At 47.7% G+C, this 12986-nt stretch overlaps 1 protein-coding gene across 1 annotated transcript; it reads right to left on the bottom strand.

Moving 5' to 3' along the window:
• Positions 1–857: 857 nt before the first annotated feature.
• Positions 858–11656, bottom strand: gucy2d (guanylate cyclase 2D, retinal). The gene is made up of 19 exons (XM_088439972.1): positions 11098–11656; positions 9052–10044; positions 8673–8974; positions 8216–8588; positions 8065–8146; positions 7881–7986; positions 7137–7256; positions 6974–7054; positions 6727–6903; positions 6491–6647; positions 6240–6389; positions 5993–6141; positions 5753–5916; positions 5052–5244; positions 4816–4990; positions 3477–3575; positions 2082–2176; positions 1914–1996; positions 858–1831 (listed from the first exon to the last, which is right to left on the bottom strand). The coding sequence occupies exons 2-19, from the start codon at positions 9887–9889 to the stop codon at positions 1747–1749; spliced, it is 3429 nt and encodes a 1142-aa protein (XP_088296098.1). The 5' UTR covers positions 9890–10044; positions 11098–11656; the 3' UTR covers positions 858–1746.
• Positions 11657–12986: the final 1330 nt, after the last annotated feature.

Here is a 12986-nt window from a genome sequence, read left to right as displayed (position 1 = left end):
TAAATGCATTTGGATTTTGTTCTTCTATGAGGGGGTGGTAAAAAAAAAAAAAAAAGTGCTGTAGCAACTCTACAGGCGTATTTGATCAGCAACTTCAGAAGATAAACCATCTATTTTATTTCTGGTTCATCTTCAATCCAGCACAAAGCACAACGTGCATCCGTATAAAACTTAAATCAGACATACAACACTTTGCTAGGCACCCTGGCCAGAAGTTGCTTCTTGTTCGGATTGATTTGTTCTTAATTTGAAAAGAAAACAGCACTGTTCCTGCCACAGAATTGAAAAGCAATAAATTCGATTGTCTTAGTTGAGCCCTGCTCTTCATCCATGCCCTTCATGTCACTCATTTGCATATCTTGCTTTGGAAGCAACGGAGGTTGGTCAAGTTTCCTCGCTACTTTCATGTCTGTATATGTGTGTGTGACTCGATGTTGTGTGTGTTTTAATTTACAACGCAAAATACGGCCACATTTGCCCCTAATTTTCAGGATTATAGTATGGTATTTTTTACGCTCTTGTTTTGAAAGAAACCTTCGTAGATTTCCGGTTGCTTTTTGGGTTCCTTTAGTTAACTTGACAACTTTCTGTCAGACGGCACGTTTAAGCTGGTGCCAGTCAGGATTCGGGGCGGCTTCAGGACACCGAGGTGCGCCCGCCGTGGAACACGATGTACGTCTGACATGCGGGGGCGAAACCAGCACATTTTCTCTCTCTTTCTCTCTCTCGACAGTTATTAAGCCATCATACAAAAATCGCAAGCTACTTTTTGAAACGACCACCTATGCAGTCATATACCCAAGCCGAACAACAAAAAAATCATTTCAGATACATATTTGTACTAAGAAGGCACGCGCTTTAGAAAATGGAGGGATGGTTTTAATGCCGTTTGCACACTGATCCTCGTTACAGTTGCGTTTCACGGTTTGGTCAGCCAAACAAAGTCAACCATCATTTTCCCTGAAGCCATTATTTATCTACATAAACGACAGTGTTCCCCTTCAGAAGGATCGACATATGCTTTTGTCGGGTGTTTCTATGGTATTTGGCAAAAAAGGATTCAAAGTCTATAAAAAGAAGGTCCTACAATTGCTATTCAAGAAAATAGGTATTTTAGCGAGCGCTCCGGTCCATGCTGTAGCTCTTTTTTGTTTGCGGACCAAACCAATATGTTTACACAGTCATGGTACACACATGCAATGATGACAAGTAACCCCGAATTTTTTTTTGTAGCTTTTTTTGCAGTTGACTGTTCCAACGTGATACGATGTTACAAATCATCACAACATAGATGCTGCATTGCGGCACAATATATTGCCGGTGGGCCTTCTGGCCCCGGGGTCCTACGGTGGTCATTTTTCTCAAACGTGGTGCGACCCGACTTCAAAAATCATTCAGAGATGCTCACATGCCCCCTTTGGTCAGGAACGGCGAGCGGAGCTCCGCACGTTACGACGTCCTCACTTTTGGCCAGTTGAACGCCGTTCGCTCCTTTTGCACGGAAAACCCATGCGGCAAGCACGCCGAACGTGACTCGTCTAAGTTTTAGCATCTAATGCGAGGAAATCTTACTCTAGCTGAGAGCAGGTGCGTCATGGCTTTGTGCGGCCTTCCTACAAACGAAGGGCACACGCTGGTAAAGCGGCCCCTTCCCCGAACGGCTTCTGGACTCCGTTGGGACATACGGTATCACGGACAGTACTATGCCAAGTCGGTTTGATAACTGGTGCACGTCAACAGCTGCAGCTAGCCCATCTTCTTCTGTCGATCCAGGAACTTTTGTCTTCTGTCGGGGGGAATCTCATCCAAACCGATGCCGTGGTTGCTTCCCCTGAAAGAGACGAACGATACGTCCATTTGAACGGCGCGTGTGGACTGAGCTGCGCGTCCAGAACGTCCGCTGTTGGCCTTACCCTTGGAGGTCTGGCGGAATGGGCAGAGGTTTCTTGAAATCTTCCTTCCCCACCAACCAGTATGTGTTCTCAACACCTTTTCCCTATGAAACAAAAGATGGCTCGGTTTCACGTAGGTTGCACGTTCTTGCCTTTTGTAAGGATGGCGTGAGCTTCGTCTGAATTTACCTTTAATTCCGTAAGACCTCTAACTTGAATTTTGTAGCCCTGCTTCAAGCTGTTAAGGATGTCCACTGTAGTCTGGTTCACGTGTATTCTGTAAGCTACGCAACACACCGCAAACAAATCACAGTTAACGCGGGCCCCATCACGTCATTCCCAGCTGATCGGAATCGGGTGGGAAAGGATTGGCTTTTGAGAACATTTCCTTTACAGTAGTTCGCTCATTTGTTTTATTTATCAATATTATCCAATATTGCAAAAAGAAAATAGATATGGGCAATGGCCATTAGAATGAGACTGCTTGGTGAAATTTTCAATTTCCATCCGTTGTGCTTTTGATTTGTTTCTATTTGTTATTCGCAAGGAAAAAAACACGTCAAAATCTCGTCTCCATAGCTTCGGAACCCCCGTTTTGTGTAAAAGGCGAAACTACTCTACTGTACTTTTGTCAAAAACGGCATGAAAAATGAACCGACACCGCGTCACTGTTTTCATGGCATTTTCCCCAAGGCTTTTTTGACTTTTTGTTGCCGCAAAGTCCAATTTGGGTTTTTATTTTGTCATAGTAGTTTACGCAGCGAAAGTAAACGCACCCTGGTCCGGAAAAGTTATTAAGCTCAAGGGGTTACTCGTCTTACAGTATTAGCTTGAAAAACGAATGGCCTATCGATCATTTGATTCAGAAAGAAATATACCAAAAGCGCTTATTTTTTGAAACTTTCATTTATGACCCAGGCAAAACTGAGCTCCACCCTGACATGTTAAAAAGCCAGTAGTAGATGTATTGTTTCAACCACTCCTCAACACAAATTCATACTGTGAGGGCTTTGGCTCCATCTTGTGGCACCTTTGAGCACCAAAAAAAAAACCTGAAGATTTTTGACATAGGCAAGAGTTCCGTGATGGTGGCACTTTTACACAGATTTTTTGCTCTACCTGACCAGCATCCGTGGACAAATGGTGGTCCACCAGGATGCTTGGATCCACTGAAATGTAAGCCCAAGCCATCTTGATGGCAAACCCCCACTGAGTGTGCCATTTGGGTTCATTTCCTTGAAATCGTCGTTCCAGGAACCTGCACCGGGCCACTAGCTTATTTACAGTCAAACTTTGAATTGACCTCTAATTCTGTTTATAGTCTTAAGAGATTAGAAAGGACTCGTCCCTTAAAGCCCAGTTTAGCCTCAAGCAACATGCACACACCTGTCCTCAGCCACATGTTAGTCTTGGGGAGGGTGGGGCACAAATTCTGCCTTCCTCTAGAGCAGAGGAGGGCAACTCCGGCCACCCTGCATATTTTTGGACGTTTCCCTCCTTCAACACACCTGATTCAAATCACGATCACGGCTTCCCAAGAGCAGAGCGTTTGAATCGTTTGAACGCGGCAGAGGAGGCACTCACGCAATCCGGTGGACTCCATTCGAGACGCTGTGTTGACGGTGTCGCCGAAGAGGCAATAGCGAGGCATCGTGAGGCCCACGACTCCTGCCACCACTGGGCCTGAAATACACGCGCGCTCAGTAATTGCAAAAAACTGTTTGACATCGTACTGAATGAAACAAACAAACAACAAAAAAACATTGACAGTTACTCCATTTCCCACTTCATTTAAGGTCAAAATATGCTTCAAGTGAAAGCGTTTCTCCATCGCCGGCTGAATAGCGTTGACTCGACTTGTGTCGGATGCTGTGTGCGTTAATTGGATGACGGCACCCTAAGTGGATAGCGCTCGACTATTCCAGTAATAAGTTCCAGACGAGGATCAAAGTGATAAAAATACTCCTTCTCCCCTTAGCGGCTTGTGTTAGCTCATGCTTAGCCATCCGCAACAAATCAACTTTTTGTCGATCGCGACCAACAGTTCTCATTTATGCGCCTCAGTCAGGGGCGGAGTTACATGCCTCATGTCACTCTCTTTCCACCCCATTTGCCCCCTCCCCACACCAATTTTTCATCCCTTGACGACTCTCAGTATTTTTAATAACTGCCTATTTCTATTGAAATGTGGGTGACAAAATACAATGACTTTGTAACTGTGCACCGCACACTCACTGTTTCGAAACATTATTGTAAATTGTGTGAAGGATTTAAGGTGTGTCTACCTTCTGATAAAAAAATCTATGAGAAAGCTTGCTTTAACTACCTCAATCATCATTTTTACCAATATACATCAAACATATTCACACCAGCCAGTAGTAAAACTAGTTTTATGCACTTTGATGCACTTTTTTCAGCGGTAACCCGTATAAATGCTGTAAAAAAATAATTACGAGTTGTTGAAAGTTTATATTGATTTCTTCTTTACAGGTTTATACAGGTTGAGGTAGACTTCTACAATTTTTATGGATAATAATCTTATTTATAGTCAGCGCATCGAGTGAAGGGGGGCCCCGAAAGGTTTTCTTTCCCATGGGGGTTTGGCAAAATATAATCGATGTAGAGAGTGTGTGCTCATTCGATTTCTAAAAACCGAGCGATGCGCTATGTCCAAAATGCAAATGACTGTGTGCTCAGCGTGTTTTATGACAGAGTTCAAAAGAAATCAGTGAAGGGTGAAAAAAGGACCCTACATCCCAACGTTCTTGGTCGTTTTGTTCAGAACAACCGTAAAAAATGAAGCCGCATTTTGGCTTTTTGTCTTTTTAAATCCAATTTTTGACCCAAGCGTGTTTAGGGAGGTGGTAGGTAAGTTGTCCGGGTTCCCCCCCCCGCGTACGCTCTGGAGGCCGCCACCGCTCACCGGAGTGCAAGCCGATCCGGATTCGAACTCGTAATTCGGGCATGTGTCTCATCTTGAAGGTGCCGATGCAGTGGAGGATGTCCAGAGACATGTTGGCCATCTCGGCCGCGTGCCGGTTGCCGTTCCTGTTGGGGACCCCGGAGGCCACCATGTAGGCATCCCCGATAGTCTCCACCTAAAAGGCGTCAGGCGATAAATGGCGCGTGCCTCCCCGGTCCAGGCGGGGCCAGCCTCACCTTGTAAACATCGTGCAACCCGATGATGGCGTCGAAGAGGGTATAGAGGTCGTTGAGCAAGTCCACCACCTCGATGGGCTCGCTGAGTGCCGAGATGGTGGTAAAGCCTACGATGTCGCTGAAGTAGAGCGTGACCTCGCTGAAGTGTTCGGGTTTGACCGGCTTGCCCGTCTTCAACGCCTGAGCCACGGACCTGCGGGAAGCATGGAGGTCACGTATTGTTTTCTCGTGGATCGCGAGTTCAAATGGTTTAGATCGTCAGCTACGCACCTTCAGCACTCTTTAAAAAAAAAAAAAACGGATATTTTATTTTAGGATTAGTCACCTGTATAATCGTGCCTTTGCTCCAACTTTGAACAGTTTAGTCTCAGCCCCCTTTAAAGTACTTATAAAATCCATATTTGAATGTCTCTAATAATACTATACTATATATGAAATGGTATTATATTCCAAGTCACGTGACAAGTCACTAAAACGTACATGTCTTCCGTTATATTTAATGCAGAAATGTTGTGTGTCCTTCAGCCTTTAATCGCCGATTGGCTGGAATAAATCACGAGATTCTTGGGTCTTGTAGTGAGTATGTGGAGTCCAAGTCAAATCCGGACTGGCTTAAGGAACCCCGCCCCCTCCCAAACCTAAATGGATGGGCAAGGCGGTGGGAGATCTCCCCCAAGATTTTGGATGGAGCCATGACTCACTTGGGCAACATCTGAGCCACTAGCTGGTCCGTCTTTTGTCTCTCCACCTCCAACTCCTCCGTCCTCTCCCGAATAAGATCCTCCAAGTTGGAGGAGTACTGCTCCAGCATGCGCAGCATGGAGTCGATGATGTTGGTCTTCTTGCCTTTGGTGATGCTCTTAAACTGTGGAGAAGACAAAACGGAGTCAGAGTGACAGCCGGGTATACTTAACGTGTCCTCCGCCGGATGTGTTTTCCACCTGTTTGAAAATCTCATGAAATGTGGGCCTCTTGTCGGGTTCTTCGCTCCAGGCTTGTTTTATGACCTGGATGACGTCTAGGGGAGCCTCGTCCACTGACATGGAGGGCCGGCACAACGGAGGGGGCTCTTTCACCTTGCTGATAATCTCTAGCAGAAAGAGAAAAATGGAGGACACGCGCATATTGACTGTCTTTTGTCAACATACTGGCACTGTGAAAGGCGGGCGTCGCTGTCGTACGGCTCACCCTTGGGGGGCATGTCCAACATGCAAAAAGGTGCCGAGCGGGAAATGACTTCCTGTGCAATGATGGAAAAACTGTAGACGTCCCCCGGAAACGTTCCCCTTCTCCTCAGAGAAAGACTGCGTAGAAGCTCGGGAGCGGTCCACAACAAGTCTTTTGGTGGAAGCCGGACGTTTGGAGATAAAACAAAGAAGACGGAAGTTTGAGAACCTCTTTCATAGGGAAGGGGAAATGAGGATCTGAGATCCACTCACCCTCAGGCTTTTCTTCCTCTATGCTGACGTTTTGGGCGCTGAGAAGTTGATTGAAGCCGTAATCCGTCACCTTCAGCACAAAGCGCCCGTCCACAACGCAGTTTCGGGATTTGAGGCGGCCGTGAAGGATCCCTCGATTGTGCAGGTACTTCATTCCCTGTTGAGGCGTCATAGATGGCGTCACAAACGAAAGGAGGCCCTGCCATCACCGGCGCGGCTCGTTGTTTCTCCCGTACCCTGATGAGATCCATCAGCAGGGACGATTTGAACATCCAGTCTAGACGTACGTCCTCGTTGAGGAGCAGGTCCTCCAAGCTGCCTCTGGAGCAGTGTTCCGTCACCACTCCGAAAATGCCCGAATCGTGGAATAGTCCCAGGAACAGATTGAGATTCTCATGCCTCATGTCTCTTAGCTGCGAGAAGGAGCCACCGGGTTTCGGAACGGAGCGCTAAACATCCCCCCTCATTCCTTCAGACACTGACCTTGATGAAGACCGACTCGGTGCTGCTGTTGATGCTTGATACGGCTCCAGGCGGGCCTTTCTTCAGCCAAACCCAATCACCCTGAATTTTAAGGGAAAACACACAGATGTAAAAAAAAAACGTGCAGAGGAAACCTACAGTAGCTACTGGGCGTCCAACTCGCCTCAAATACGGCCACGTTGGAGCTGTCGGGTGTCGAGGCCAAGTAGCTGCGACCCGACACCGAGTGGTGAGGCGTCTTCATGTCCAGCTGACTTTTCATGATGCTTTCGTCGTTCAGCTTCTGCTATCACAGATATCTCAGCACCCGGAGGAGAAAACGCTACACTCCCGCTTCTATTTCTCGAGCAGACCAGAGCCCATCAGCATTTGACATCTTAGATCGTTTTTTCATGGCTCGTTTTTGATTGAGCAGTTTTGCAAAATTGCCAATTGTTTTTCTGCCCCGGTTGGCAGTTTGAGAAGCGCGACGGATGGCCGTCGCATTGCTCCAGTTCGTAGCAAAGCTCAGGTTGTTCAAAAGCTTCAAAACATGATACCAAACACCTTGACAGCCATTCAGTGTCCATTTTAGGGTGCGAGTGACCATTTTTTTTCCAACCCCCAACAACTCGAGAATAACAAGCCAAATGCATGAAAATGCATTGAATCCGCATACAGAAAGGTAAAAGTTAGAGACTAGAGACAATCGCAATTAAAATGCTGCAGAAAAAGCCAGTAGGGTAGAGCAGAGCCGAGTAGATTTATCGGTGGAAACCGATTTTGTCGAGCAGGGTAGAATAGGCTAACTTGAGTGGAGACCAGGTTGTGTCGAGACATTTTATCCAAGAGCAGACTCGGATTCAGGCCGTTTGCTCTTGAGGTAAGAGCATGAACCAAAAGCCATCAAAATACTTTGCCAACTGACCCTTTTGCTGACTTGAGTGTTAATGAAGACCAGGTCATCCAGAGTGAGGAGGACTTTGGTGGATCCGCCGTCGTCTCCAAAGGTGAAACCCACTCTGCCGCTCCTCCTGGATGTAAAAGATCGACAAATTAAAAGGCATCAGAACACGCACGTTGGCTGGATGAGACTTTCAACCTATACGCACTTGAAATGTATGATTATGTTTAAGGCAGCAGCAACCAATAGAGCGAAGAGAAGGAGAAGGATGATAGTCATGGAATCCACTCCTACAGAGGACAAGAAGTTCATGATGGTGGAATACGAGTTTCTTGTGCTGACCCCGCAGCAAGACTCACCCCCGCTGCAGGCAAAATAAGGACTGAACCAACAAGTGGAGTCCGTGTAAGGGGTACTGCCAGCAAAGTGGATGGAGCGGCCGAGATATTTCAAGCCTCCAATCCTGCCGTCTGTGTGCGCAGCCTCCAGAAGATGAGTGGAGTAGAGAGAGCTCCCCATCCCGCTGTAGTCCAGCACCACGTAGCGAGCCTGCATGCCTTCGCCGTCCCGACCCGCCCTCAAGCGCTGATTGAAGCCCTGGAACTCAAAGCCGCCCTCGCTGGCCCCCAGCACCTGCCCCGTCACCCAGCGGCCGCCGCTGACGCGGGCCTGCTCGGTGGCCATGGCGATGTAATACATCATGTTGTAGATGGAACCGAAGAACGGCGAAACCTGGAACGGAGACGGATGGCCGTCACGCGCCAACGTAAGCGGTAATGGGTCGAGCTTCCCGAAAGCCCGAGCAGATGTTCTTACGTGCTCGGCTGGGGTGCTGCTGCGGATTTCGTAGCTGTCCTGAGCCTCTTTGAAGGCCTGATAAAAATTGCGCTCTCCGGAGTCCATGGTGATGGTCAAAACCCCATCGTAGGCCTTCCTCAGCTTGGTGTCATTGCCCAGGGCGGGGTAGAAGGCGTCAGTATACGGCAGCGCGTAGAGCAAGGTGTCGTAGGGGATGAAGACGTAGCCGCGATCGATCATTCGCATGGCCAGAGCCGACATCAAAAGGTCGTACTGGGATCGGCCGCCGATCAGTACGGAAGGCATGCACATGATGATCACTGTGAGGAGAAAATGGCTGCATTAGCCGCTTCGGAGAAGGAGCTTTTTGCTGTAGGTCGACGGGGATCTCACTCACCTCTGACCCGATCCGTTTCCCGCACTTTTGTCAAAGCCTTCCTGGGCCCATCCTCGCCCGCCTCCATGGTCACCACCGGCTTGACGGGCAAGCCCAAAGCCCTGAGGGAAGAAGCCAGCTCATACCCGGTGGCCTCCCAGATGTCGCTCTCCTCTGAGACGATGGCCACGTGGGCCCAGCGGAAGTAGCGCAGCACAGAGAAAAGGACATGTGAAGACAGTGGCTGCGGGCGCAGGAAAGTGGGGTACGTCCGTTCTTCCATGTTTGGGTTCAAGCAACTCCAGGAGGCAATGCCCACATCCCACTCTTTGGCGTACAAAGCGGCCGAAGAGCAGTATCCCGGGTTGGCCGGGCCCAGGAATGCTGCGCCGTACCCTTCCAGCTCGGCGAAGCGGGCCATGGCGCGGGACGATTTGCAGTCCTCGTTGATCAGGACGTAGTCGTACCAGTAGCCTTTGTTGAGGTGGGGGTCCTTGTTGATGCGCGCCACGGCCAGACGCGCCGCCGTGTCCGGCAGAGCTTTGGAGTAAAAGGGCTCGCAGGTCCAGGGTCCCACCAGGGCCAACTTGAACGTGGTGGCCCAGGCTTGACATGGGAAAGACCAGATTAACAATAAGGTCATTAGGAGCCGGCTGGCCCAACGGCTCTTAAAACGCCACGCCGGGGACAATGACCACCACGGCCTGAGCGCGGAGGACGGCGCGGGAGGAAACCAGCTACGAGCCACGTCACTGTTTGTCCGCGTGCGTCTTTTCTTCCTTGGTTTGAATGAGTCGTGCTGCCATCGAGGGTGGTGGGACAGCTTGTGCAGGAGACGGGGGTCTCTGTGACTCGCCATTCCCTCGCCCCGCTTTCAGGATGGATCCCCTCTCGGAAGGGGAGCTGGCCAACGAGGTTGGAGGTGGGACGGCGGATGCTGGGAGCTTCTCCCTTGGCACTCAGCGCTTTTTCAGTCCTAAGATGGACGGATGTCCGCAAAACTCCCAGGCATCACTGGAAAATATGTGGAGGCACTTAAAGATAAATGTGTAATGTCGCCAGACTTTGCGCCGATCTCATTGGCCGCGGCGCTTCGCTAGATCATCGGCCTTTTGTGCGAAATTGCCGATCGGCTATTTGCCGATCGATCAACTGCACCGTTGATCGGATCATGAAATATAATATTTAGGGCAGGGGTGTCAAACCCAGTTCAACTGTGGGCCAAATTGTACCCCTAGTTTCTGACGGAGGGCCATTATGACGTCACATATTTATCTAGTTTTCAGATCAGAGGCCAGTAAAAACTGTTCCGAAAAGGGATTGGTCACAAAAAAATGCTCATTGTTTCCCCCAAAACGTTTTTAAAATTGAAAAAATGTGATATTTAGTCATAATTACGTCTTAAATGGCATTTCGCGGGCCACTTAAAATGATGTGGCGGGCCGGATTTGGCCCCAGGGGCCTTGAGTTTGAGAGGATGCAATTTGAACATAGCATCCCAAGCTCTGCCCAAGAGAGCACGGTATCGAAAATGATGTTTCTGATGCAGAATTACTGGCATGCGCTTAGCAAGCCTATTAGCGCCGCCGCCGCGGCTATGCACGTACAGTAGAGTAAATCTTGCCCTAATGTGCATTTGCTTTAGCATTGTTTTTTCCATCCAAAGAATCAATCAGATTAACCAACTTAAAAACAAGCTTCGCAAAAACGGTCTCCAAATTCGTATTGGCGCTCCTGAAATTATTGAATGGTTTCCCAACCGCTCCGAGAAATTACGCGCATTGGTCAAGCTTTGCTCAAACCAAGGTCACTTGCTAATTTGTCTTAACCTTGCTGGTTTCCGTACATTCAGAACACTTGAATTGTTTTGCGCGGCTGTCGCTCCGATAAGATTTCAAGAAATGAATGAACAAAATTGACAAAGACGAATGGCCTGTCAGATGCCAGCAGCTTTTACTAAAGCATCGATAGAATTTTCTCTTGGTTTTTTTTCTGTTTATTTTAACCTGCCGCTTAAGACGACAACATTGTTAACTTGACCCTTCAATAGGATTGCAAACGTCTTACCTGGATTGCATCGCTATATCGAGGATCCATGTCATTGGCGCATGGTGACAAACGTCAAAAGTCATTCCAGAGAAAAAAAAGAGAAATATTTACTTCCTTCAAATTGATGTTGTTGTTTAGAAAATGCAGTCCTCTCCATTTGATAAATTTCCTGTTACTTGTTGCTCTCCCCGCCTGGGACTGGGACCCTCCCCAAACCTCAGATGCTGCATGAGCAAGCTAAGATAAAAAATCTAAACATTGAAAAAAAAGGGGAATAAGGAGAGGGTAGACTGGAAGGGCAAAAAGAAAATGGAGAGGACCAGGGAGGACATTCAAGCTGTGACTTGTCAGCCTTCTTTAGCTTTTAATCCATACGAGCGAGCGGGCGCGGGGGAGGGCTCAAGGAGATGAGGTGAAAGTGGCCATGTCCACGGGCCGCGCATGGGATGGGATTCCCACACGATGGGACGGACGCCATCATGACCGTTGACTTCTTCATCTCAACATGCTTCTTCGCCTGATTCCACCTTCGCTCTACCAGAGCTGTCGGTTTTGCACCTGGTAAAAATGGATCGCAAAAAAGAATCATCATTTCATAAATATTGTGTAAATATTTGCATTCATACTCTATTAACAGTATAAACAATATTGATTGAAAAGGGTAACTCAATAGTGTATAATAAAGTAAACTACCAAATTGGCTTTTCCTTATTTTGTACGGATGTATAGAGCAGCGCAGGAATAAATACATTTATGGGATATTTTTGCAACATTCATAGCAAAACCAAAAACGTTCAATTCATTGTATATTCTATTGTAAACTCATATACAGGAACCTTTGCGTCAGAACCCCACCGTCAGAATTGTGAGGCAGACGAACAATTAATTTAACTAAGCCCTTGTCCACTGGCCCAGAAAAAGAGTGAGAGTGAGATAGCAAACGGTGAAGAAGCTGAGCTGCGCCACCACATCAAGTATCATGCGATCCGCTGCTGACGGCTGAAAACAAAACCGTTTTCCCCAGCTTAGGGAAGCTGGATATGAGGCCCCGTTGTGCCAAGAGGCCCAAAGTCAGGGCCGCCGCACATTCAAGATGGCCTCCGTGGCGGAAGTCGACACGCGGCGGTCGTGCGATGTGTTTGTCCTGACTTGCGCAGCCATAGTCGCCACTAAATCCGATTAGTATTTAGCAAGCCTCTTAGCGACACGGCTAGCGGCGCTGACGGAGGGTCTGCCCAAGTCAAGTCGTTTGAGTTGAACGAATCGCCTGGCGCCAAAGATGAAAAAGACGAGCATGACAGCATTCTCTACCTGACATCACCTCTCAACTTTGCTTTTCCGGACGTTTCCTCGTTCGGGCGTGCCGTGGAGTCCGTTTGATCAGAAAATCCCTCTGGGAATTCTATATTCCCTACCGGGAAGCTTCTTGCCTCCAGGAATTAATCAAGCCTTTAGCCAAACGGTGGCTTAGAAATGTGTGCCCAAATTTGACCTCGGCTCATCACTGAGGATAGGCGCCGCACGCCTCTGTCCACAATCACCGCTTCACAAAATGTCCTTTATTCTTTGTACTTTTGGCGCAAATCATTGCGCATGCTCTTTGTGTCTCTTATTGATTTGTTTAACTCAAGAGTTGAAAACACAGAAAGTGAATGCTGAATTTAAGTTGACAAACTCATCAGAACATACAAATGATTTCATCTAGACCTACGACAGCGCTAAAAGTAAAACTATAGTATTGTAGTTTAACCCTTGCATTTTTTATTATTGTGAACACTGTAAACGTAGGCATAACAGTTCCAATTTCATTGTTTAATTTAATTGATTATTTTGTTCGTATGGATGTATATTTTTGGATTTTACAATGAATAGTTGAGTTATTTACATGCATACGTTTGTATATACGT

This window comes from Hippichthys cyanospilos, chromosome 18 (genome assembly GCF_059441005.1).
Source record: "Hippichthys cyanospilos isolate Australia breed blue-spotted pipefish chromosome 18, RoL_Hcya_1.0, whole genome shotgun sequence".
Taxonomy (NCBI): Eukaryota; Metazoa; Chordata; class Actinopteri; order Syngnathiformes; family Syngnathidae; genus Hippichthys; species Hippichthys cyanospilos.
Note: the sequence above shows the minus strand (reverse complement) of the source record. Positions and strands in the feature narration are given on the sequence as shown.

What these genes read in the sequence shown, in the direction of transcription:
- gucy2d (XM_088439972.1), bottom strand. Translation starts at nt 9,889, where the DNA reads ATGGCGAGTCACAGAGACCCCCGTCTCCTGCACAAGCTGTCCCACCAC. An exon ending in TTATTTTGCCTGCAGCGGGG is followed by an intron (nt 8,147 to 8,215) that starts GTGAGTCTTGCT and finishes TGTCCTCTGTAG; the next exon opens with GAGTGGATTCCATGACTATC. An exon ending in CCGAGTCGGTCTTCATCAAG is followed by an intron (nt 6,904 to 6,973) that starts GTCAGTGTCTGA and finishes TCCTTCTCGCAG; the next exon opens with CTAAGAGACATGAGGCATGA.